We start from the raw sequence: 26,670 nt of genomic DNA, 5'->3' as shown, positions 1-26,670 counted from the left end.
ACGGACAGGAAACAGGTGAGGGACAATGTCAGAGTTTGGGGGCATATAGGAGGACGCCACACCGTGACAGCACGGGGAAGCGAGCACAGCTGGCAGAGTGGGGAGCTTGGGAGCCACCCTAGGGCTGGGCCGGGCATCCAGGGCAGCCAGTCCCCCACCCCCCACCTCCCAGCAGCCATCAGAGAATCCAGGTTCCCACAGGGAGGCTCCCTCCCCTTGGGGGGGGCGGGTGATGGGTAGAAGGAAGCGCACCTGCTCCAGGTGAGTCGTGCTCCCTCGGGGTCTGGACGGGATCAGGGCCAATTTGATGGCTTTTATTCAGTATAAAGCTGCGTCACCTCTGGGGCCACCTCTGGGCCTCTATCCCAGGAGACAGGAGCCATACCCCAGGGTGCTGGCTGCAGGGTCCTTCAAGGACGATATAGTGACAAAGATGAGCATGGTGTGCAACAAACACATTGTGTACAGCTCACGTAGTCACATGTGCAGGGCTGTGTCTGTCTGTCTGTGTCTGTCACAGAGCGTCCTGGGGAATGTGGTGGGCTCTGTAGTGACCAAAGTCATCCTGGTGAAACCAAACTCCTACAACACTGGTGCCATTAAAACTAAAGCCACATGGGTATGCCTGGGTGGCTCCATGGTTGAGTGTCTGCTTTGGGCTCAGGGCTTGACCCTGGGGTCCTGGGATCAAGTCCCACATCAGGCTCCCCACAGGTAGCCCGCTTCTCCCTCTGCCTGTGTCTCTGCCTCTCTCTGTCTCTGTGTCTCTCATGAATAAATAAATAAAATCTTTAAAAAAAAAAGTCAAAGCAGGAGAGGTTTCATGGAAGAGGTGCCACTCCGGTATTGGCCCTCAAGAAATGAGTAGGATTTCGGCAGGTGCAATCTTACAAACGGGGACGGGGGTGGAGAGGTCCACGGACCGTAAGCACCTGCAAAATCTCCAAGAGCTCCGCGTGCCGCATCCCTGTGCACACCCATCCTCGCTCGGTCTCATATCCTACAAGTTGATGTTACTACACCTGTCGTACAGATGCTGACACCTGAAGGCCAGCAAGGTAAGTGACTCAGCCAAGATGACAGAACCTCAAAGGGCAGAGCCAACCTGGTTGCGAAGCCCGTGCTTCCCCATCTGACCTCTGACCTGGAAGTTACTGCCCTAGAGGAAGGAAGGGCCTGGACCGGGGTGTCCGGACAGCTGGCCCCCTGCCCTGGCCAAGCCACTGCCGCACCGGGTGATATAAGCAGGTCCCCTTGCTTCTCTGGGCCTCTGCGTGCCCCCTACTTCCCATGTCCCATCCCAGCCACCGACAGGCCTGACGTTAAAGGATTAGTCCAGGACGCGCACACCCCAAGTCTGAGAGCCTCAGGGCACCAACACTGACACGCGGGCTCGCACCCCAACCCAGACACCCAGGAGAAGAAGGGGCAAGGCAGCAGGCAGCCACAGAGGTCTCTGGGCTTGCGTGCACTTGGGGGGCATACATCTCTGCTCCTGTCCTACTCTATCAGCTTCTCTCTCTCTCTCTCCCTCTCTCCCTCTCTCTCTCTGCATGGCCTTCGCCTGCAAGAACCGAGGTCTCCCTTATCACCCAGGATCTGAGCAGCTCCCCTTGTGATTAATCAAAAAGTAAATATTTGGGGTTTGCCCTAAAATGTGAATATCTAGGGACCCAGCTCCTAAAGCCCTCAGGATCCCAGTCTGTGTGCTAACAACATGGCAGGTGGCAGCCCCGCCACCCAGACCCCAGAGCTGCAGGGTTGGGGGTGCTGCTCACCCAAACACAAAGGCAGGATCTCCAGGCAGAGGGACCCAGGGAAAGCAGAACCCCAAGGCCAACATCTGAATCAATCGCACATATGAAATAGAAGAAGAGCCACAAAACCCCTAAATACTGGGTGTTCTGAGTTTCCGTTTTGGTGGGCATGTGGGGTGGTCTCGGGGGTGCTGAGCTGCGCCAACCCTGAGCAGTTCGTGTCAGAAGTGAATGGAGTGGCAGGACGCCGTGCTGGGGACGGGATCCAGAGAGTCTGTCATGGGTGTCCCTCTGCACACCTTCCCTTCCACTGTCCAGCACCTCAGGGTCCCCCACCCAGGGGCTCAATCCCGCCAATCTAGCAGCCAAGTGAGGCTCAGAGGAGGGAAGGGGCTGCCGGAGGACACGCTGTGCAGGGAGCCTCCTGCAATCAAGGCATCTCCAGAAACGGTTATGCAACAGGTGATGGGCGGGTGAATGTCGCTGCCCCAGCACCCCCTGACTCCTGCCAGTTGGACAAAAGAGGAAGACAGCCTGTGCCCGAGTCCCCTGAGGACTGGCTCCGGGGCGATGGGGAAGCGAGGGAACCCTTCCGCTCTCGGGCAGGAAGCCAAGGGCCCGGACAGCAGGCAGCCCCCCAACCCCCCGGGCAGGGAAAGCACACCCAGGCGCCTCCAGGAGAGGGCAGGGGTTGGGAATGCACACCTGGCTGCTCCTGGGACAGGGCAGGGGCCGGGAGGGCTTGGGTACAGCCTTTCAGTCAGGAGTTGCCCTGGTGACATGGTGGCTCACGGGGCCCCACCCATCCTAAATGCCCCCCACGCCCCCCCAGGCTGACATCCACCTGCCCCAGAGCCCACGCCCTGGGGCAAGTAGCCACCAGCTCCAGCTGGTGGTACCAGCTCCATGCCACCAGCTCCAGCTCCGGTGACAGGCTCGTGGGGGGCGCTGGGTGTCCCTTGGGCCTAAGCCCTCACTGCGGAGGTGGCCCCGCCCCTGGCCCGGCACACCCAGCCCAGTTTCCTCTGGGTGACTCAGCGTGTGATGCTCGCTGCGCCAAGGCAGATCTGTCGGTGTCCCACCACCCAGAGGGGCCCCAAGAGGCCAAGTCGTGCTCGGCCCGGAGCTCAGTCCACTCCTCAGTACTACCGGGGCTCAGGCGAGGACCCCAGGAGCACAGAAGGGTGAGTGTCGGGCACATCCCGGTCCCCCACCTGTGCTCCCCTCTGCTCTCCTGGCCGCCGCCCTGCGCACCCTGCCGTACCTCTTCTGTGTCTCCTGGGCCCTCTGGGCTCCTCCTTCTGGGGGCCTCTCCTCCCACACTCCTTGGCTCCCCGCACCTGCACAACGGGGCTCTGAGCACTGAACAGGAGTTCACCAGGCACAGAGGAATGATCTCAGGGGGAGCCTTGCACTAGTCAGGGGATGGGCAGAGGGGGAAGACATGCTGGCCTCTGCCCGCCTGACACCCCTCTGCACCTGCCACCAGCCTCACCTCCGTGGACGTCGTGGAGGGCCCCCAGCAGGGTGGAGATGGCCTGCAGAGTCCAGTGGCAGCTGGCCTGGTACCTGGAGATGATGCGGAAAGAGGAGCTAAAGGAGTTCCAGCTTCGGCTGCTGGAACAGCAGTTCTGGGGGGACCCTCCCCACGCCCTGCGGGCCCAGCTGGGGAAGGCACGTGGCTTGGAGGTGGCCTCGCGCCTGGTGGCCCAGTATGGGGAGCAGCAGGCCTGGGTGCTGGCCCTCCGCACTTGGGAGGAAATGGGCCTGAGCCGGCTCTGTGCCCAGGCCCGGGCAGAGGCAGGCTTGATGTCGGGTGAGTACAAACACCCCCCTGTCCACTGGCCATCTCCCGGCCCCCTACCTCCTAGGGACCCCCAACCCTGAACCCCCTGTTAAGCCTTCCTCTGGGCAGAGACTCGGGACCCCTCTCCTAGCCAGGTATGTTTCCAGGCTGCTGTGTGGTCCCTATGGCACCTGGAGAGAAAGGGCTGGTGTCCAGAAGGGCGGGGGTGGGATAAGCCCCCAGCTCCCCGGGGAGCACCTGCCCCACCTGGGACATAAGCTCCTGGCTCTCAGGGCACCTTCCTGGCCTGGGTTGTAAGCCCCCAGCTCCCAGGTACACCTGCCCCACCTGCATTGTAAGCGCAGACTCAGGATTCAGGGGCAGCAGGCGCCAGCCCAGCACTTCCCCATCGGACAAGCCCCTCAGGCCTCTCTGCCTCTGTTTCTGCATCCGTGAAACGGGAGTGTGAGAGCCGTCTCTGTGGACTGTGAGAGCGCTAACGAGATAATGCGCATGAGACCCTTAGCACAGAGCCCGATGCCTCATGAGTCTCCATAAACACAGTCCCGGCCCCTCCCGGTGACAAACCCTGCCACCCGCATCTGCCTCCCGCAGCCGCACACCCCCCATCCCCCGGCTCCCCGATGGCACCCAGCATGCAGTCCCCAAACTCACCTATCTCCACTGAGGTGCTGAGGTTCATCCAGGACCCAAGGACAAGGAATTCGGGACAGCCACTGCCACCACTGCTGCCGAACACATCTGGACACATGTGGAATGGTAAGCCTGGCTGTGCCAACCCCGGGCACCCCTACGGGTCCCTCCCCCAAGTAAGCGTGTGGCTGCATGGGGCTCTCAGTGGACGACAGAGGAAGGAAAAGGATGGGGGAGCCAGGCTGGGACAGTGGAAGCAGAAGGCCTACAAATGATCTTCTGAGAGGTTCCAGTGTTGAGTGACACCCCATCCCAAGTGAGAGATGGGGACCCACGACCCAGGCAAGGTGAGCAGCTAGTCTTACCCCGCCGGGTGTCACATGGGACATGGCCCTTGCTCAGGCAGAGCTAAGCTGGATACCCTGGTGGACTCCCAGGATCCCTGGGGTCAGAGTGGTCTAGAAAGTTCCAAGGTGGACTCTGCTCCCCAGATGCACCCCGTGGGGAGGGCAGGCGCATTCCTCAGCCCCACGTAGTTCCCTCTCCCAACTTCTCTTATTTCAGCTTCCACCATCCTGAGTCACCCAGGCCAAAGCACTCTTATTTTTTTTTTTTTAAGATTTATTTTGAGAGAGGGGGTGGGGTGGCAGGGAGGAGCAGAAGAAGAGAATCCCAAGCAGATACCCTCTTCCCGCCCCCGTCCCCCGGCCTGAGCACAGAGGCCGTCAAGGGCCTCGATCTAACAACCCTGAGCTGAAATCAAGAGCCTGACACTCAACCCCTGGCACCACCACCCCAGGCACTCCCACCCAGGCCTAGATCTTAACCACACCCTGCCTCTTCCTCTTCTCTTCCCAGTCCCAAGTGGCTGCCTCGGGCTGGTGCACGCTCACCCATGCAGATGAGGCTGGAACCTAGAACCAGCCGTTCCTGCCACCACCCTGGGGAAGTCCCCACTGCTAATCTCGTAGCTCTTCTGCTCTCCCCCCTTTGCCTCTACACCCCCAAGCTCCAGCTCCACTGCCCTCATTCCCCCTGACCTCATCTGCTTGGTGTGTGATGAAGCAAGTCGCTTCTTCCCCCTCCCCAGCCTATGTCTCACCTTCCCGCCCAAGCCCTTGAGCATGCAGCGCAGCCCTGCTGATGTGCTGTTGCAAAGAGGGTCCAACTGGTCCCATCTCACCGCACAAAGGCCCCATGGTGTCCCCGCCAGCACCCCATCCCCTGCGATCCCACACAGTGCCATGTCCCCCTGGCTCAATCCTGTGATGACCGCGACGCAGGGCAGTTCTGCTCGGCGGCCCCAACTAGCTGGTGCCAGGCTTAGATGCCACCTGGTAAGCACCTATCCATCCTGGGAAGGAGGCGCTGACCCCACCGGGAGGCTTATCAGAATCTCTCTGCCCAGGGCAGGCTGGGTGGCTCAGTGGTTTAGCGCCACCTTCAGCCCAGGATGTGATCCTGGGCCTGGGATTGAGTCCCGCATCGGGCTCCCTGCATGGAGCCTGCTTCTCTCTCTGCCTGTGTGTCTGCCTCTCTTTCGCTCTGTGTCTCTCATGAATAAATAAATAAAAAAAAAAAAAGAATCTCTCTGCCTAATAATAGATGTTCTCACCCGAAGGACGTTTCAGAGCAGCAAGTAAGACAATAAAATTGTCTATATCTTTAGGACTCTTTTTGGCAATAGTATTATCGAGATAGAATTCACTCATTTAAAGGGTAAAACCCAGTGGTGTATCGTATAGACAGAGTTGTGCTACCCTTGGCAGCATCAATGTTAGAACGTTGTCACCGTCCTCTAAAGAAACAACACCTGGGGCACCTGGGTCGCTCAGCGGTTGAGCATCTGCCTTCAGCTCAGGTTGTGACCCTGGATCCTGGGATCGAGTCCCATATCAGGCTCCCCGCATGGAGCCTGCTTCTCCCTCTGCCTGTGTCTCTGCCCCTCTGTCTCTCAGTCTCTCATGAATAAATACATAAAATCTTAAAAAAAAAAAAAAAACAGCACCTTACAGTATTTTAAATCCAGGATTCCTGGGCAGCCCCGGTGGCTCAGCGGTTTAGCGCCGCCTTCAGCCCAGGGTGTGATCCTGGAAACCTGGAATCGAGTCCCACGTCGGGCTCCCTGCATGGAGCCTGCTTCTCCCTCTGTCTGTGTCTCTGCCTCTGTGTGAGTGTGTGTGTGTGTGTGTGTGTGTGTGTGTCATGAAGAAATAATTTTTTTAAAAAATTTTTAAATTTTAATTTTATTTTTTTAAAAATCTAAAAAAATAAATAAATCCGGGATTCCCAACACCCATCCCAAAGGTTTGCAGTGAGAGTTCAGAGCAGATGGATGCTTGGCATACAGCACTGTCCTTCCCATCCTTCCCCCAGAAGACCCTTCCTCGTGCAAGTACCAAGAAGGCCTTCCAGACTCCCCAGAGTTTCAAGGTTCACCACACCAGGAGTCACCCAGTGCCCCCATGCCCACGGCAGTGCTAGGGGGCTGGGAGGCCCCACCTCAGCCCAGCCCAGTGCCCGGGAAGCAGGAGGCGCCCAAGGCTGGGTGGCCCGTGGCTGGAACATCTGGAAACCACAACCCAGGTGAGGCCTTGTGGAGCTCCTGGAGAGGGGTGAACGGTGCCGAGGTGTAGGCCGGGTGGGTGGGCTGAGGATGGCGGTCATGAGTCCATCCAAAATGTGCTCCTGGCTTCCCTCCATCGGGCTGAGCTGCTGCTTCTCAGTGGCCCCTGGAAATTACGGTGCAGGTGTTACCTCATACAGGATACAAATCAGGCTCTGTACCCAGTGCTCCCCTTACACACTCGCTCAGATGTCACAGACCTCACTGCTGGGGAGAAATGTCTCCACCCCCCCATTGCACAGGTGAAAGAAACAGATCTCAAACAGGTAAGACGGCACAGTTTCTGGAGGCAGGGAACTCTCTGATGCCGCAGTCCTCACCTTTAACCTCCACATCACATGCCCTCTGCTGTCTGGGTGAGGAGGACAGTCCTGAGTCCTCACAGGCTCACTGATGCCACCCAGGATCTTAGCCACCGCCAACCTGTCACATTAGAGCTGACCCCAATGTCAAGGGATGTGCACCCTTGACACCTGAGGCATGGTAGGTTGAAAGGGTACTTTCCGAATCCGGGTAGAAGTAAACTTGTGGGGCTTGGTCCTGAAATGTGTCTGGCCAAAGCTCAAAGCGATGGACTGAATTAAGTCGTTACACCACATCTGTCCAGAAAAGGAAGGAAGGGAGGGAGGGAGGAAGGGAAGGAGGAGGGAGGAAGCAAGGAAGGGAGGGAGGAGAGAGGGAGAAAGCGGGGAAAGAAGAAAGGAAGGAAGGACGGGCTTTTTACATAGAACATTTTACAGAAACGTACATGTGTAATAACCTTAAAAAGAAGCAAGTATGAAAGCCACAAAGACTAATTATCTGCAAACCATTAACTATTCATTGATTTTGGGCTCCCGAGCCACCAGGGCAGAAAGGGAAATGTAATAGGGTCACATAATACTTGTTGCTCAAAAAAAAAAAAAAAAAAATCAAGAGAAACAGAAGTTTCCCCCTGATTCTAAAGTCCCGATGTTTCCCAGCTTCCTTAGGGTGTGATCGGCTAATAGACTGGGATTCAAAGTGTCCCCAGTGATGATTCGACAGACTTGCACGTTGTGAAATGATCAGCACAGTCCAGGTCACTAGCACATCCATCAGTTCACATACCCATGTGCGTGCATATGCATGTGCGGCCCACGGTGAGAACCCATAAGGCCTGCTCTCTCCACAAACCTCCAACGTGCAGCACACTGGGAGTAACTGTATGGTCACCAAGCTGTACACTAGGCCCTCAGGACTTAGTCACCTCCTAACTGAAGGTTTGTCCCCGTTCCCCGTACCCCTAGCCCCTGGCCTCCCGCATTCCACTCTCCTCCGCTTCTATATGTTAGACTTCTGGGTTTCTTTCTTTTTCTTTTTCTTTTTCTTTTTCTTTTTCTTTTTCTTTTTCTTTTTCTTTTTCTTTTTCTTTTTCTTTTCCTTTTTTTTTCTTTTTCTTTTTTTAACATCCCACACTGAAATGATCCTATATACTTCTCTTTCTCTGTCTGCCCTATGTTACTTAGCATCATACCCACCCACCCCCCAAGCTCATCCATGTTATCACAAATGGCAGAATTTCCTTCTTTTCCATGACTGAGTTCCCTGTACATATATGTGCCCCATTTCCTCTGTCCATGTACCCGCCGGAGGACACACCAAGGCTGTTCCCATGTCTTGCCTATTGTGACGAATGCTGCAGTGAGTGTGCGGGTGCAAGACATCTTCAGGACAATCGATTCTTTGTTTCTTTGTAAATACCCAGAGGTGGAATTCCTGGGTCCTGTGGTAGTTCTTTTTTTTTTTTTTTTTTTTTGAGGAAATTCTACACTGTGGTCCTCCTTCCCACCAACAGCACGCGACGGTTCCCTTTTCTCCACCTCCTCGCTGACATTTGTTATCTCTTGTGTTTGGTTTTTGTTTTTTTAAACCACTTGTGCTTTTGACGACAGCCTCCCAGACAGGAGTGAGGTGCTATTTCATACACATTTCCCTGGCGATGAGTGATGTTGAGAACCTCTTCGTGTACCCTTTGGCCATTTGCACATCCCCTTTGGGAAAAAATGTCTATTCGTCTCCTTTGCTCATTTTTAATCAGACTATTTAGGTTGTTTTGTGGTTAGGTTTGCAATTTTGTTGTTGGGTTGTATGCGTTCTTCATATATGTCTTATATCAATCCCTTACCTGATATGTGGTTTACAAATATTTTCCTCCATTCTATAGGTTGCCTTTTCATTTTATTGATCATTTCCTTTGCAGTCCAGAAGCATTCGGATTCGATGTGCTCCCACTTTTGTATTTTTGCTTCTGTTTCTTGTACTTTTGGTGTTATATCCCAAAAAAATTATTATCAAGGACCTTTTCCTCTATATTTTCTTCTAGGAGTTTTATGGCTTCAGAACTTACATTTAGGTTCTGAATCCATTTTGTGCTAATTTCTGTGAGTGCTGTAAGGTAGGAGTTCAGTTTCACTCTTTTGCACATAGATATGCAGTTTTCCAACATCATGTATTGAAGAGATGATCTTCTCCTCGTTGAATATCTCGGCTCCCTTGTCAAATATCATTAACCATATATGTGTGGGTTTATTTCTGGGCCTTCAGTTCTGTTGCATTGATCTATGTGTCTCTTTTTTTTAAGATTTTTTATTTATTTATTCATGAGAGACACACGGGGGGGGGGCGGGGGCACACATACAATCAGAGAGAGAAGCAGGCTCCATGCAGGGAGCCTGACACGGGACTCGATCCCCGGTCTCCAGGATCAAGCTCTGAGCTGAAGGCAGTGCTAAACCCCTGAGCCACCTGGGCTACCTTTATGCCAGTACCATACCTTTTTAATGACTGCAGCTTTGTAATAGTGTTTGAAATCAGGAAGTGTGATGGCTCCCAGCTTTGTTCTTTTTTCTCAAGATTGCTTTGGCTGTGAGGTTTCTGTGATTTTGTAAGAATTTTAGGACTGCATTTTTTTCATGTGTATGAAAAATGCCATTGGAATTTTGATGGGGATACCACTGAATCTGTAGATTGCTTTGGGTCATATGGACTTTTTAACAATATTAATTCCTCCAATCCAGGAATGCAGAATATCCTTCCACTTATTTGTGTCTTTAACACAAATAAGGATTGGCTTTAATTCTTTAAATATTTTGTAGAATTCATCAGGGGAGACATCCAGTCCTGGGTGCTCTTTGTCGGAGGATGCTTATTTACTGATTCAATCCCCTTACTGGTTACAGGTCTGTTCCATTTTCGTAATTCTTCGTGATTCAGTCTTGGAGGTTGTATGTTTCTAGGGATTTATCCTTTTTTTTTCTAGTTTTCCACTTTGTTGGCATATGATGACTCACAGCAACCTCGTGACCCTTTGTCTCCTCACTTTCAACTGTAATGACTCCCCTTTCTGGTTGTGTTTGAGTCTTTTCTCCTTTTTACTTTCTTAGTCTAGCTAAATGTTTGTCTATATTGTTTATCTTTTTAAAAAAAAATTACTTCTTAAGGGCACCCCGGGTGGCTCAGCAGTTTAGCGCCACCTTCAGCCCAGGGCCTGATCCTGAGAACGGGATTGAGTCCCATGTCAGAATCCCTGCATGGGGCCTGCTTCTCCCTCTGCCTGTGTCTCTGCCTCTCTCTCTCTCTCTTTCTCTGTGTCTCTCATGAATAAATAAATAAAATCTTTTTTAAAAATTACTTCTTAGTTTGGTTTGTCTTTTGTTTCTCTAGCCTCTCTCATTTATTTCTGCTCTGATCTTTGTTATTTCCCTCCTTCTGCTAATTTTGGGCCTAGTTTACTTTCTCTAGTTCCTTGCAGTGTAAAGTTAGACTGTTTATTCGAAGTCTTTCATTCTTCTTAACGTAGGCATACATCACTATAAACTTTCCTCATAGACTTCCGTTTGCTGCAGACCTCTTGACCTCTAATTCTGCCCCTGAGGATATGTTTTGGTATGCTGTATTTGGACTTTCATTTTTCTCAAGATACTTTTTTATTTCCCTTTTAATTTGTTTTTTTAACCCATTGATCACTTGAGAAGGTTGTTTAGTTTCTGCTTATTTGTATATTTTCCCAGTTTCCTCCTTTTAGTGATTCCTAATTTCATATCACTCTGGTTGGAAAAAAATACTTGATATAATTTCAGTTTCTCAAACGTGTTGAGACTTGTTTTATGATCTGTCCTGGAGAATGACCTATGTGCATTTGAGAAAAACATGCATTCTGCTGCTATTGGCTGGAGGGTCCTTTAGGTCTAATACACATGTTCTATTTGGTCTAATGTATGGTTCAAGTCCAGTATTTCCTTAATGATGTTCTGTCTGGATCACCTCTCCTTGTTGAAAGTGGGGTATTAGAAGTCCCCTGCTATTATTGTGCTGCTATCTATTCCTGCCTACGGATCTTTTAATATTTGCTTTGATAAATTTAGGTGTTATAACAACTTGATGAATTATTATATAATGATATTCTTTTCCTCTTATTGCAATTTTTTAAAAAAAGATTTTATTTATTTATTCGAGAAAGAGAGAGGCAGAGACACAAGAAGAGAGAGAGAAGCAGGCAGAGGGAGAAGCCAGTTCCATGCAGGAAGCCTGATGTGGGACTCAATCCCGGGTCTCCAGGATCACACCCTGGGCTGAAGGTGGCACTAAACCTCTGAGCCACCCTGGCTGCCCTCTTATTGCACTTTTTGACGTAAAGTCTATTCTGTCTAATATAAGTATAGCTACTCCTGCTCTATTTTAGTTTCCATTTGCTTGGAATATCTTTTTCCATCCCTTCACTGTAGCCTAAGTGTGTCCTGAAAGCTGAAATGAGTCTCTTTTAGACAGTATGTAGTTGGGTCTTGTTTTGGTTTTTGTCAGGTTTGTTTGTTTTGTTTTGTTTTGTTTTTTTGTATTTTAATCTATTCAGACACTCTATGTCTCTTGATTGGAGAATTTAATCCATATATATTTAAAGTAATTATTGATAGGTAAGGATTCACTGTTACCATCCTGTTTATTGTTTTCTGGCTATTTTTGCCATTCTTTTATTCTATTCTTATTCTCTTGCTGTCTTCCTTTGTGATCTGATGGTTTTCCATAGAGGTATGCTTTGATTCCTTTCTCTTCATCCTTTGTGTATCTACAATAGGTTTTTGCTTTGTGGCTACCATGAGGCTTACATAAAGCATCCTATAGATTTAGCAATCTATTTTAAGATGATAACAACATAATTATGATCACATACAAAATTCTACCATTTAACTTCCATACATGCACACACACATTTTATATTCTTGATGTCATAATTTGCATCTTTTTATATTGTGTACCCATTAACAAATTATTTTAACTAGTTATTTTTAATACTTTTGTCTTTTAGCTTTATACTGGATTTCAGTGATTTACACATCACCATTACAGTATTAAGAGCATTCTGAATCTCACTCTACACTTGCCTTCACCAGTGAGTTATAGTTTCATGTATCTTCATGTTCACTAGTGGTTATGAGTTTTTGTTTGTCTAGGAAAATACCTCACTTTCATTTCTGAAGAACTGCTTTGCCAGGTCAAGTACTTTTGGTTGGCAGTCTTCTCTCAGGGCTTTGAATGATACATCAGCCCACTCTGTCCTGGCCTGCAAAGTTTTTGCTGAGACATCTGCTGACAGCATTATGGTAGTTCCTGGTATAGATGAGTCTGTTTTCTTGCTGCTTTCAAAATTCTATCTCTGGGCTTTTTGTTGTTACTTTGTTTTTTGTTTTGAGGTTTTTTTTTGTTTGTTTTTTGTTTTTTTGCAGTTTTATTATATGTATAAGTGAAATCCTCTTTGGGTTGAATATGTATGGGGACCTATGAGCCTCATGGACCTGGATGTACCTGGATGTCCATATCTTTCCCCAGCCATGGGAAATTTTTAGTCACTATTTCTTTGATAAGCTTTCTGTCCCTTTCCCTTTCTCTTCTCCTTCTGGGACTCCCATTATGCAAATATTACTTTACTCGGTAGTGTTCCATAATTCACATAGGCTTTCTTCACTCTTTTTTATGCTTTATTCTTCATCCTTCTCTGATGGGATGGTCACAAATGACCTGCCTCCAAGTTTACAGGGTCTTCTCTGCCTCCTTAGGCTTGATCACATGTATTATTGATGCTCTCCATTGCATGTTTATTTTTTCATTTCATTCATTGTATTCTTCAGCTCCAGAATTTCTACTTGTTTCTTTTTTATGATTTCTATCTCTCTGTTGAACATCTTTTGTTCACATGTCATTTTCCTAGTTTCACTGAATTGTCTCCCTGTGTTTTCACATAGCTTTCTGAGCTTCCTTGAAATAATTATTTTGAATTCTTTGTCTGACAATTCACAGATCTCCATTGGTGGAGGGTGGTGATTGCTGGAAAAGTATTGTGTTCCTCTGGGATGTCATGTTTCCTTATCATCTCATGTTTCTTGCAGCTTGGTGTTGATATCTGTGCATTTGATGAAGCTTTCACCTCATCCAGACTTTATGGACTGATTTTGGTGGGGAAAGGCCTCATCTGTGGGTGGAAGTGAAGGCACAGACTGGGTAGAGGTCACAGTTCTGGTTCCAGAAAGGCTCTAGTGATTTCCATATAGTTTCATCATGTGAGGTCAGTGTCAGTGAAGATGGAAGTGGTCCTTGACAGCCAAGGCTGCTGGGGACCTCCTGACATCTTATTCTTCCCCTGTGGATACCATGGGCAAGAGGATCCCATTTGGCACTGGTTCCAGCTTGGAGGCACCCTCATGGTGGCGTTCTGATGCACAGTCACGTACAAAGTAACAACAGAGCTGGAGTTCAAAGCATGAATGCACACAGAGCATTCACAGCTCTGGGGTCCCAGCCTTGTATAGACTTGGGGAGGCTAGCCCCCTCGGTTCCAGAACAACGTACCAATAGCACTTTCGGGAAGGGGGGCTCAGCATTATCTCTCTCCTACCCCTCATCCCTGCCCAGAGGAGTCCATTGTGGCAATGGCTGTTAGGTTACCTCCATGGCAGAAGCCTCTGGCATCCAATATATAGCAGGCCACTGAAGTCCACACCTACAAACACTATGGGGTCCTCTTGCAGAGAGTCCACAGTAAGATCACTGAGGTCTTCAGCTGCAAAGGCTGCTGGTTCCTCCCTAGAGCAGACCCCTAGGCACCACAATGGCACCTGTTGTATGGCTGATATTTGTCATCCTCACCCTTCTTCATTGTCCCTACCCTTCCCCAGATGTCTATGCGAGGCTGATCGCCCCAGTAATCCTTTTATTTTGTGGTTATCCTTTTTCTGCACTGTGTTGCTGTAGGTTCTTAACTGAGTTATTGGGCCCACCTGAAGCTATTTGCATTCACGAATAGGTAGCTATCTAATTGTTTTGTGTGTGGTGGGATACAAATACTCCTACTCCCCATCCTGCTAATGTCAGTTCCCCCCAATTCTAAATTATAAATGACTGCCTTAGCTGGGAAACATGAATAAAATAATATCCCAACAACAGTCCCATAGCAAGTGCAAAACCTACACGGTGTTCCTTTTGACATACAAAGAGTAAAAGTAGGCAAGGTTTTTTGTGTACAAGAGAAAACAGTAATATTTTAGGCTTTTGGGGACACACAGGTTCTACGGCAACTCTTTCACTCTCCATCGTAGCCTCAAAGAAGACATAAACAATATCTAATCCAGTAGGCATGGCTGTGATGCCATGAAACTATATGGACACTAAATTCTGAATTTTATTAAATTTTCACATGCAGTGAGAAGTTCTTTTTATTTTTTTCACCTGTTTAAAAATGTTAGCAACCATTCTTAGGTTGTAGGTTTTACAGCAGGTGTCCAGCTGGATTTGGCTGGTGTTTGCTAACCCCCATCCAAGTGTATTGTTAGAGGTACTGGTGGTAGAGGGAGGATTTTTAGCATATAACTGAATAAAGAGGGTTTAGGTCTGTGACACGCTAACAGATCCACGGGATGTTCTGGAAAACATGGCACCAAGAAAAAACTAAGCCCTCTCTAGGGAACTCAGGCAGATGCAGGGCCCTGAGTGGGGCAACCCATAGCCAGGACCCAGAGTGGCCACACTGATGCTCCTAGAAGATTGTCAAATTTCCAGAAATGTTCTCACAAGTGACAATAAAAACAGGTCTATAGGTTATGACTTCAGGGATGGGAGTGACCCTTACCTCTGAAGTCAATCTATGCCTTTAACACCCAATGCAAATGCATTGGGTACAAATGCCTTGCGTGTTAAAGGCCTGGATTGGCCACACGTCCTACTGTCCCCCCAGATTCTTCTCAGAACACTGACAAAGGTAGGAAAAATGCCCTCAACTCTGGAAGCCCTGCAGGTTTCCCAAAATGAGCTGAGCCTCAGGACCCAAAGGAGTCACTTGTATCATCTCTAAAAGTTGCCAAAGGAGAGAAGTGAGAAGCGCCTGGTATATTCTGAGGGGAAGAAGGACATGGGGGTTTAACAATTATTCCAGGTAGAATCTAAGAGAGGATCCTGAGGCCCCTTCCTGGGGGACATGTCAGCCCCTCACAGCTCACAAAACACCTTCCCGTCTGTCTCAGGCCAGTTCCCTAAGAGGTGGACCCTGAGTGGGGGTGTGAGTACAAGTGGTTAACTGGGAAAGATACTCCCCAAAAGCAATAGTAGGAGAGAGAAGAAGTGAAACAGAGAAGGAAAGAAGCCAAAGCAACCTGCTGTTTGGGGAATGTGACCCTGGGAGGAACTGAGATTTGATGTTGCTGGGAACTATGCAGGACCGTGTAGAACACACCTCAGAGTTCTCTCTCCTGGGGGCAGGGTACCGCCACCTGCTGTTGGTCCAGGGCTCCTCCTGGAGCACTGACCCCTCCAGCATTCCTAGCCTGCCCCAACCAAGGGCTGGGAGACAGCCACAGGTGCAGCCAGAAGGACATCCTTGGCCTGGGCCTCGGGGGTAGGAGCTGAAGGTACTGTCAGCAGCCAACGTTATCTCCTTCTGTCCTCTGTGACCTCCTGCAAGGACATGTCACGACCCCCAGTTTACAGGTAAGGAAACTCAGGCCCAATGGGGCAAATGGCTTAGCCCACAGGCTTCAGGAGAACAGAGTTGTGTGTGTTTCATTCCTTCTTTACTCTCAGCCTCCGGAGCAGCACCTGGCACAGAGTAAGCCTTTGATGAATATTTACGGTGTGAAGGAAAGTCACCAGGGGATGTGATTTGGTCAGGTCAGGGCAAGCTAGGGTTTCCTTCCTGTAGCCCATGCTCCAACCACTATATAGGCGAGAACATGCCAGCATCGGCAGCCAGCACAGCACAGTGGCTTGGAGGGGATGCCCAGAGCAGATGCTGAGTGGATTAATGAGTGAGCTCAGGGGCAGATCTGTTCCATATCTTTATGTCCCATCTTTCCCTCCCTTAGCAGGAATCACAGAAAGGTATCAGCACCAGAGGAGAAAGAAGCCGTACCCCACATGGTCGTGGGAAGACAAGGACCTGCACCAGATATTCATACAGCTGCTGCTTCTGCATCAGCCTTACCCTAGAGGCCACGAGTCCTTAACCAAGGGAAGATGGCACCATGGGGCAGAGAAGCAAGGACATTTGATTGAGGTCGAAGACCTATTTGGCCCAGGCCTAGGTGCCCAGGAAGAGCCCCAAACAGTCATACTGCACGGGGTTGCAGGCATCGGGAAGTCAACACTGGCCAGGCAGGTAAGGACGGCGTGGAAGGAAGGCCAGCTCTACAAGGACCGCTTCCGACATGTCTTCTACTTCAACTGCAGAGAGCTGGCCCGGTCCGAGACCATGAGCCTCACTGAGCTCATCACCAAGGCCCAGGCCGGCCCTGTACTTCCCGCTGAACAGATCCTGTCTCAGCCAGGGCGGCTGCTCTTCATCCTCGATGATTTGGATGAGCCAAGATGGGTCTTAGGGGAGCAGGAGTCAGAGCTGCATTCGTCCTGGAGCAAGCAGCGGCCGGTGCACGCACTGCTGGGCAGCTTGCTGGGCAAAACTGTGCTTCCCGAGGTGTCCCTGCTGGTTACAGTGCGGACCACAGCTCTGCGGAGGCTTGTTCCCTCCGTGGGGCAGCTATGTTGGGTGGAGGTCCTGGGGTTCTCCGAGTCCGGCAGGAGGGAGTACTTCTACAAGTATTTCAAGAACAAAAGCCAAGCCACCCAAGCCTTCAGCTTGGTTGAGTTAAACCCAACGCTGTTAACCATGTGCCTCGTGCCCTTGGTGTCCTGGCTGCTGTGCACCTGCCTGAAGAAGCAGATGCAGCGAGGAGAGGAGCTCTCACTGGGTTCATCCCAGACCACCACGGCCCTCTGGCTATACTACCTCTCCCAGGCTCTCCCAGCCCAACTCCTTGGGGCGCAGCTGAGGGGCTTCTGCTCCCTGGCCGCTGAGGGCTTCTGGCAGGGAACGAACCTGCTCAGCAGGAGGGACCTCAGGAAGCACGGGTTCGATGAGGCCACCATCTCCACTTTCTTAAAGACAGGCATCCTCCGAAAGCATCCCTCCCCTCTGAACTACCACCTGGCTCACCGCTGTCTCCAGGAGTTCTTTGCAGCCGTGTCCTGCGTGCTGGGGGGTGAGGATGGCAGAAGCCCTCACCCCGACAGCATCAGAGGGGCAGAGAAACTGCTAGAGGTGTATGAGGGACATGACCTGTTTGGGGCCCCAACCACGCATTTCCTCTTTGGCCTTCTGAGTGAGCAAGGGGAGCGAGAGATGGAGGCCGTCTTCCAGCGCAAGCTGCCCCAGGAGAGGAAGCGGGACCTGCTGCGCTGGGCTGAGGCGGGGCTCTGGCCTCGGCTCTCCGCACCTCAGCCATGCTCTCTGCACTTGCTCCACTGCCTGTACGAGATTCAGGACGAGGACTTGCTGACACGGGCCATGGCCCATTTCCATGGAAGGAGCGTGTGTGTCCAAACTGGCGTGGAGTTCCTGGTGTGCACTTTCTGCTTTAAATTCTGCTCCCACGTGAAAAGGCTTCAACTGAATGAGAGCCGGTGGGATGGACAAGCATGGAGGCCCTCCAGTGTGGCTCTGTGAGTCCCCCACACCACTCCGCCAGACCCATGGCGAGGTCCCCCTCACCCCCATGTGGGGCGCTGCAGCCGCTCCCACTCAGCCTGGCGCCAGGGACCAAAGAACCCAAGTCGCCAGTGGCTTCACCAAATCTGAGCCCCGTTCCCTGTCCACCTGAGAACCTCTGCAGCTTCTTGCCTGTCTCTTTGACAACTGCCATCTTCTCACCTGAGCACCTTCCTTCCCACCCCCCATGCTGGTCTGAGGTCCCCTCCACCCAGCCAGCTTGTCTCTGTTTCTCTCTTTCATGGAGAATCTACTCGCTCAGCTGCTTCAGGCAACCCTTTGGTGGCTGTTGACAATGGCACTGGCCCTGAGACGTCCCCCTACCCCCGTCCCCTGAGAATGTGTATGCCTGAAAGAGAGTCTCTATCTTCCCCCCTGAAAAACTGGCTTGCTTCTTTTTGCCAATGATGCACTATCACTCAGCCTGAGTCCCACCCTGTTTGAGATGATGGAGCAGATACTTTTTTAAAAAAAAGATTTTATTTATTTATTCATGAGAGACACACAGAGAGAGGCAGAGACACAGGCAGAGGGAGATGCAGGCAGGGAGCCCAATGCAGGACTCGATCTCAGGACCCTGGGATCACGCCCTGAGCCAAAGGCAGAAGCTTCATCAACAGAGATCCCGGGTGCCCCCAGTTTTTCGGCTGTGTTTGATTCTTTGGCAGAGCTGAACTATACTGTATATTTTATTTTTTATATTTTATTTTTTAAGTAATCTCTACCCCTGACATGGGGCTCAAACCCATGTCCCCCAGATCGAGTCACACGCTCCACCTACTGAGTCAACCAGGTGCCCAAGTTGTTATATCAATGCTGTCTTCCTGTGTGATGAGGAAGCCCAGCACAACCTCATTCTGAATGACCACATGGTCGATACTCCATGGGGAAGGCGCCGTGACTGCTTTAACCATTTCTCTATTCCCAGGCATTAGATTGTTTGTCCCTCTCCCCCTCCCCCAGGTTCAGCTGGGTCCCAGTCACAGATGCCTGCTGGCAGGCTCTCTTTTCCACTCTCCGGGCCTCTGGAAGCCTGAAGGAGCTGGACCTGAGTGGAAATCACCTGAACCACCCCGCAGTTCAGAGTCTTTGTAAAGTCCTGAAATTCCCTTGCTGCCACTTGGAGACTGTGCGGTGAGTCTGTCCTGGGGTCTGCTCTGAAGCAGGGATGGGCAGGAGGAGACCTGAGGTGGAAGCTGACCGCACTTTTGGCACTTCTATTCCACATTGTACCAGAGGGTCCATCCAGGACAAAGAGAAAGGGAAAGGGAAAAGGAAAGGGAAAGGGAAGGAAAGGAATAAGAAGAGGAAAAATGAAAGGAAGAACGAGAAAAGAAAAAAAAGAAAAGGAAAGGTAAGGTAAGGAAAAAAAAGAAAAGAAAAGGGAAAAAGGAAAAGAAAAAGAAATAAAATATTCCCCGACTAGAAAGGAAGAGATAAAACTAGTTATTTGAAGATAGCATAATCTTATGTATAGAAAATTGTAAGGAATCCACAGAAATAGCTATGAGAACTAATGAACAAATTCACCAAGATTTTAGGATAAAAGTCAATTGTGCTTCTGCACACTAGCAATGAGCAATCAAAAAAAAAAAAAACAAAAAAAAAAAAAACAAAAAAAAAAAAAAACAAAAAAAACAAAAAAAACAAAAAAAAAAGAAATGAAGAAAACAACTCTTCTTTACAATAGCATCAAAAAGAATAAAAACATTTAGAAATAAATTTAACAAAAGAAGGGCAAGGCTTACATACCAAAAACTGTAAAAAGAAATTAAATGAAAGCTTCACTAATGGGAGGAAATCCCATGTTCATGAATGGGAAAAAAAATGAATATCCTTATGTGGCGACACTCACCCAACCGCTGTACAGATTCAACTCGACCCAGATCAAAATCATACCTGCCTTTCTTGTGGAAGGGGTCGAGCTGATCCTAAAATTCATATGCAAGGATAAGCTTGCACATTGAGCATTGGGAGATCCCCCCAACGTGTAATGCTCAGGAAAAGAAAAGCCAACAGAGAAGACTGAGAAGAAGCGGCCAGGGAGGTGAGAAGAACACCAGGAGGGCGTGCTCCGTGGTGGTGCCTAAGAGGACGGAGGGCTCCAAGGACAGTGTGGCCAGCAGGGATCGCTGCTGCAGGGAAGCCAAGTAAAACAAGGGGTGAAAACTGTCCACCGTTGGATTCTGGACTTGAGATAGGGAAGTCATGATGGATGATCTTAGCAGGAGCAGCTTTTGCGATGTGAGGGGAGCCAGCGTCCAGAGTGAGCCATTCCAGTCTAAGCAGAAGCAGAGGCAGAAAATGAGACTCAATATCAAGACTTGGGTGATAAAGAGGAGGGAAGAGTTAAAGCAGAGGGAAACGTGGGACCAGCTGACAATGCATGTGTGTGACCACTGGCCTGCATTTAAGAAGGGAAAGACCTGAATGTGAAATTCGACCATGAAAGGTACAGAAGGAGAATAGTAAGTGATGGCGTCAGGGAAGTAGAGGGATCACTGGCCTTAGAGGGGAAGGAGTGCTTCCTCTACCATAGGAGGGAGGGAGGCAGGGTCGGGACAGAGGGAGGGAGGCATGCAGGTTGGACAATGGGATGCTGCAGGGTCCCCATCTGATAGCCCCGTTTTTCTCTGCGACATAGGCATGGAGTTGGGTGCTGAGCATGTGGAGGTTCAGGGAAGGTAGCGTTCTGAAGTGGACCTTGTGAAGTGGGGGGTTCCGCCCACCAGGCATCGATGAGGCCCGTGATAGTGCGATTCCTAGTGGCCGCCACCTGCCCTGTCCCTCAGGCAGGGACTGGGTGTTAGGTTCAGGGTTGGGGGCTGGGGGGAGGCAGAAAAATGGTGGAGCTTGGGGTTAGCCAGAAGGATGCGGTGGAAGGTCGTGTTTAGGATGTTGATGATGACGGCCATGGAATCCAAACTAGATCCCCAGGGGAGCAAAGAAAAGGCAGCAGTAAGAGATGGAGCAGAAGTGGAGCCAACAGATTAAGAAGGCAAATCCAGCTTCGTATGACCTCCTTGTGACCTCCTGTGTCCCCTCCCAAAACCACTGCGACAAGAGCTGCCCAGGTCTGGCAGGAAAGACTTTTGAAAGAGATTCAGGAATCCTGGCCTCTACCTCTGACCTCTTGCCCTGGTGGAAAGATAGCTGTCCTCATCAGACAGCCTCATGAGGGTGTAGGCCTTCATCACCTCCATGTCCTATGGGCCTTCAGGAAAGAACCTATGAGCATGGCACAGCAGGAACAAGCATTTCTGTTTCCCCGGTGACCAGAGCTGAAGACAAGTCCTGGGTGGGGTGAGGCAGGGCTGGGGATTTGAAGAAAGGGATCCACACAGTGCAGCTCGAATGGCGGGTCTTTGGAGACAGGTGAAGCCACAGGAGAGACACGTTTGTTGATGCCGAGATGGGTCGCCAAAGCAGAGATGCAACTGGCGGAAATGGGTGTGCCCACGAGTGGGAGTTGGGACACGCCAGGCGAGGAAATGTCAGTCTAGGAGGGTGTGGCTGGTGGGAGGTGGCCGTCTGCAAAGGCGACCTTCAGGTATGAGATGCAATGGGCGTAACATGTGGGGACCTGTGCCAGCTGGACCCCTGGCTTTCTCGGACCACGGTCTGTATGGTTTGGGGTTGGGAGCAGACGGGGAAGGCAGAGATTGCCCAGGAAGATGTAACTAAGGGCCAAGGGCACACACAAAGCTGCCAGGTAGTGAGACATGTCCCTGATGCAGGGGACCTCAGACTCCAGGCCAGGCAAGGAAGTCCAGGGAAAAACTAGGAGGGGAAATCAGATCCTGTGGACATCAAGAGAGATGGGGATTTTAGCCTGGGGAGGGGGCACCACCTTGAGCCTCCTCCCTCCTCGTCAGAGCCTTCCCATCACATCCCATGCCCCCTCCCTGCAGGCACCTGTCATGTGTACAGCCCTAGCTCCATACCCCACCCTGACACTCTCCTCTGGGGAATCCCAGAGGCTCCTCAAGCTCAGCCCTTTCCAAAATCAACTCTCTTCCCTAAGCAGAGAAAACCTGCCCCACCTGCTCAGGACCAGCTAATCAGTTTGCAGGATCCAATACAAAATGAAAACGCAGTGTCCCCAGCTCCAACATCAGGGGGGGGAAAGTGCCATTAAAGGTACTTGGATATAAAGCCTGTTTTCCTCTTCCACAAGCCCCACTCTCATGGTGTTTCCCATGTACTGTGTGATGCCAGAGTCCTTCCCACACACAGAGGTACAAGCAGGTGCGTGCACACCATCCCGCAGGCCAGCGTGCCCGCACAGCCCACCAGATGCCAGGTTTCTCCTCCCACCAGCTGCCAGACTCGTGCCCCAAAGGCGGTAGAAAGATAAAGGCAGACATCACCCCTGCCTGGTGATGGGAGACCCTTCCCCTCTGCCCAGCCGAGGACCACCACCCTGACTTGAAGCAGATGAGAGGACCCACCCCCACCCCTGCAAGGGCATTGCCAGGATGCACTAGGTATCCGGAGCAGTCCCCACTAGATCACCCAGCATGCCGCGAGGCCCCCAGCCCGGGGCATGAATGGCTGTCACCATGACTTCTTCCAAGGTGTCCAACCTGGATCCTCAGCATGTCCGATCCAGGCGCCACGGGGACAAGGGTCCATGAGCAGAGAGAAGAAGGCTAGGTGGGACCGCATGGCTTCAGGGGCAGAGAAGTGGGTGGCTGAGGGCTGAGCGCCTACTGTGTGCCAGACACCATCCTGGGCACTCAGGACAATGGCCAGGAACAGAAATGGGCACAGGTCCTTGCTCAGGGAGCTTACACTCTGGAAGCGGGGTGGAGGGGGGGGGGGCCAGGAAGCCGGCTACTGGCCTGGGAGGGCCGTGCAGGTTAGTAGAGACGGTGCGCACGCGAGACCTCACCGAGGTGAGACGCAAGGCAGGTGGGAGACGAGCCTCCGGCCGTCAGCCGAGACAAGAGGCCGGTCCCAGGCGTGTGTGGCATGGGCGGGTGTGTGTCTCCCACAGGTTGGCCGGCTGCGGCCTGACGGCGGACGGCTGCAGCGACCTGGCCTCTGCGCTGAGTGCCAGCCCGGCCCTGGCGGAGCTGGAGCTGAGTTTCAACTTGCTCCTGGACGCTGGAGCCCAGCATCTGAGCAGGGGGCTGAGGCAGCCGGCCTGCAGGCTCCGCCGGCTGCTGTGATTGTCCTCACTGACAGTTTGTGGGGGGAGGGGAGTGGAAGGGAGGCGGGCGGGGTTGCCGCCCCAGGACGCAGGGCTGACAGAAGCCAGGGGCCCGGGTACAGACCAGGACAGACCCTCCGTTCCCACGGAAGCCGCCTCTCTCCCCTGCACTTCCTTGTGTTGGAGGTTCACGTCTGTCCTCCTGCCTTGGAGGCACCCTCAAGGCTGCACCCCCAGAGCTCCCAGATCAGCTGGCTCTGGGCACCCCTCAAGCACCGTGCGGTCGGCGGGGAGACCCAGGTGGACAAGGGGGCCGGAGGGACCCCAGGGGACAAAGGGAGGCTGCCTCTCCCTCCTGCATGGCTCCACGGCTGCAGGCGGAATTTTAAAATCTCTCAGGTTCCTGCAAGGCAGGAGAGCCCTTAGGCCCCTCGGCTGTCACCCCAGAACCTCCAAAGGGCTCCAGGGGCTAGAAAGGGAAACCAGCCCGCAGTCACCCCGATGGGAGGCTGCTGGGGCTGCTGACGGGGGCCTGGGGCGCCTTTCCTGCAGGCTGGCTGGCTGCAGCCTCACCTCCCGCTGCTGCGGGGCCCTGGCCTCCGCGCTCAGCACCAGCCCCCTCCTCACGGAACTAGACCTGCAGCAGAACGAGCTGGGCGACGTCGGCGTGCGGCTGCTGTGCGGAGGCCTTGGGCACCCCACCTGCCAGCTCACGCTGCTGTGGTAAGGCTCATGGGACCTGGCGGCAGAGGCGGGGGGACAGAGCCCCGCAGGGTGGCCATGACGATGGAGCCGGGAGGTGGACCGGGGCAGGCAAAGGGCCCCAAGAATGTAGGTCACCTGGGCTCCTCGCCAGCCCCACCATCCACTCAGGCCACGGGCCTGGGTGCAAGTGTTCAGCGGAGACTCAGGTGTCTCCACATGTGTAATGGGCCCTGGCGTCCACCCTGCCAGCTGCACGGAGCACAACGCAGGTCAGAACTCAGACATATGGGGACACAGTCGGACAGGATGACGTGATGACCCAAAGTGTGGCGGGCACGCGCAGGGGGACCTGCAGGCCACTTCTCTGTCAGCCAGGGGAGCCCCCAGCGGGCCCAGCCGGGAGGGCAGGGGACAGAGCAAGAAGACACGGGCCCTGCCCTCCTGACTCACACTCCGCTGGGAACGAGGGGGATGCTCGTCATGCAGACACACAAATATACATTTCTTTTTTTTTTAAGATTGTATTTATTTATTCATGAGAGATACAGAGAGAGAGGCAGAGATAACAGGCAGAGGGAGAAGCAGGCTCCCTGTGGGGAGCCCAATGTGGGACTCAATCCCAGGACCAGGATCACTCCCTGAGCCCAAGGCAGACACTCAACCGCTGAGCCACCAGGCGTCCCAACAAATACACATTTCTGAGCTCCCCCGGGGGCTGGGGGCCAGGAAGGGAAAGCCAAGGTCCTCTGAGTATGTAGGATGGGGGCGGGGCAGGCAGGGGTGGTGTAGCCTCGGGGGCCCGGCCCAGGCAGGACAGACACAGAGCAGAGGGGTTATGCAGGGTAGAGGCAGTGGGCCGCCCTCCCTCCCGCCCTGACGCCTGCACAATTGTCCTGGAGCAGCCGTCCCAAGGCTGCTCTCTCCTGCCTCTTTGCTCCATGGCCTGAAAACACATCCATGGCTCTTTCTGTCTACACCCCTCCCTGTGGCCCTGGCTGGGCTCAGGGGACCAGGGGCTCCAGGACCCACATGCCCTGACCCCAGTCAGCTCCAGCCGGCCCTCGGAGGCATCTATGCAGCCTGGGATCTCAGACCTAGGGAGAGTAGGCCAGACACAGGGGGCTGGACGCTGGGGCGCTAGACAGTGTGCAAGGGGCCGTCCCCAAGCTGACACTGACCCTTCATGACCCGGGGGCTGTTGCCTCCACCCCTGGCCCCCTCCCCACGTAGGGGTCTCCTGCACGTGGGAGGGCTTCCCGGGCTTGGTCTCTGCCAGGGGGAGGGACTCGTGTCCCTGCTCTGCAGCTACTTGTCACATCTTGGCCCTCGAGAGCATTGCAGGATCCTGTGCACCATCACCACCACCACCACCGCCACCCCAGGAGAACCAGGCTTCCTCTGTGTTTGTAGGCTGGACCAGACCCAGTTAAGTGAGGAGATGACACAGATGCTGAGGGCCCTGCAGGAGGAGAAGCCTCAGCTGTTCATCTGCAGCAAATGGTAAGAAGGACCAGGAGTGGGGGACACAGAGCCTCGTCAGGCTGACCCAAGCCCAAGGAGGCATGTTTGAGGCCCCCCCAGAGCCAATAAACAGGGAAAGAGCCGGGGTAGAGGCAGACAGACCCAGGAAGATGCCAGGAAGGCTCAACCCTTCTGGCAGATGACCAGGGGGACGAACACAGCAGAGGCACCGGGAAAGTGGTGGGACTGGGAATGAGGAACAGTGACCACAAGGGAGAGGCAAAGACAAGGAGCAAGAGGCTTCGGACCAGACCAGCCCTGGGCGGGCGGATGTGCAAGCAGACGGGCAGGTGGACAGGCAGGCCCAGTCAGAGTCCATCCTCCCCGCAGGGAACCCACCATGTTGCCCCCTACCCAGGTGTGGGGCCCGTGGGGCCTGACTGTGCATCAGTGGGTTCTTGGCTGCTGCACTCACCCACAGTGGACAGAAAAGGGCGTGAGGCCAGGCAGACGCTCCCGCAGACCCACCATGTGTGAGGCACATCACAGAGAGCCGCAGGGAGCTGCAGGGAGCTGGCCCCAAGTGCACCAAAAGCTTGCCCCAAGTCACCCGCCAGCCCGGGAAGCTGTACCTAGGGCCAGAGTGAGCATGTTCCAGAGCTGGCTGGACCCTGTCCAAAGGAGCACAGCTGAGCCCTGAGAAATGGGGGGTTGGGTGGGGGCATGCTGCGCTGAGAAGGGGCAGATTCCAGGCAGAGGTAGAGGCTCGGAGCTTAGCTCCTCCGAGGAACAGCCGAGGCCAGGTGTTGGGACCAGCCCCAGCATCACCTGGAACCTCGTTAGAAATGCAGATTCTCAGGTCCCCTCCGGACCTGCTGAATCAGAATCTCTGGGCCAGGAAGCGGGTGGGGGTGTCCAGGAATGTGTGTCTGACAAGCAAGCTCCAGGTAAATTTTACCCGAGAGGGTGAGTGAGCAGGAGGTGGGCACAGTGAAGCCTTTACCCCAGAAACGATGGATGACATTGAGCGGGGACTCGAGTGGCTGCTATGCCAGGACAGGGGGGAAAGGATACAAAGAAGGTGGTTTTTGGAGGGAATGACAAGTGACCAGTCGGCTCCTGTTGGGGGTCTGGGGGGGAGTCAGGATGACACCCCAGCTCTGGCTTGGATGGCTGAGCCGGTGGGTCATTCCCAGGGCAGGGACCTACTGCAGAACCTGGACTCGGGCCACGGATTCAAACCGGGACAAGGGAAGTTTAAGCAAGGGTGACACAGAGACAGCCCCAGCTTCCTATGAAATCTCAGGGAGAGTGAATGAATTCCTGTGTCTTAGGAAGCCAAGTGCGACCGTCCCCACCGAGGGCCTGAGTCGGGGAGAGACAAGTGGCACGTCCTCACTCAAGCAGCAGAGACAAGGATCAGGTACTGTGAAGGGTCCAGGCCAGGAGTATCATGAAGGGGAAGGGTCCCAGGGAAGCTCC

The 26,670-nt window shown here is 52.7% G+C and overlaps 1 protein-coding gene across 9 annotated transcripts in view; it reads left to right on the top strand.

Annotated features, from left to right (window-relative positions):
- Nucleotides 1-1,184: 1,184 nt before the first annotated feature.
- The window catches only part of NLRP1 (NLR family pyrin domain containing 1), a 37,916-nt gene continuing 12,430 nt past the window's right edge, over nucleotides 1,185-26,670 (top strand). For 2 of the 9 annotated variants that reach the window (XR_013376658.1, XM_077893121.1), the window contains exons 1-10: nucleotides 1,192-2,941; nucleotides 3,247-3,573; nucleotides 4,159-4,323; nucleotides 6,574-6,783; nucleotides 16,189-17,821; nucleotides 18,831-19,001; nucleotides 22,867-23,037; nucleotides 23,575-23,745; nucleotides 25,138-25,227; nucleotides 26,523-26,611. Coding sequence is in view for 8 of the 9 variants with exons in the window: in XM_077893121.1 (XP_077749247.1) it covers nucleotides 3,291-3,573; nucleotides 4,159-4,323; nucleotides 6,574-6,783; nucleotides 16,189-17,821; nucleotides 18,831-19,001; nucleotides 22,867-23,037; nucleotides 23,575-23,745; nucleotides 25,138-25,227; nucleotides 26,523-26,611 (2,983 nt within the window). In the remaining variant the exon portion in view is untranslated. Of the gene's footprint in view, nucleotides 2,942-3,246; nucleotides 3,574-4,158; nucleotides 4,324-6,573; nucleotides 6,784-16,188; nucleotides 17,822-18,830; nucleotides 19,002-22,866; nucleotides 23,038-23,574; nucleotides 23,746-25,137; nucleotides 25,228-26,522; nucleotides 26,612-26,670 lie in introns of all 9 variants that reach the window. The other 7 variants (XM_077893127.1, XM_077893128.1, XM_077893126.1 and 4 more) reach the window with 7 other exon arrangements.

The sequence above is a fragment of the Canis aureus genome, chromosome 3 (assembly GCF_053574225.1).
Source record: "Canis aureus isolate CA01 chromosome 3, VMU_Caureus_v.1.0, whole genome shotgun sequence".
NCBI classification, from domain to species: domain Eukaryota; kingdom Metazoa; phylum Chordata; class Mammalia; order Carnivora; family Canidae; genus Canis; species Canis aureus.
The sequence above is the reverse complement of the archived record's forward strand: the minus strand, read 5'-3'. Positions and strand labels throughout refer to the sequence as shown.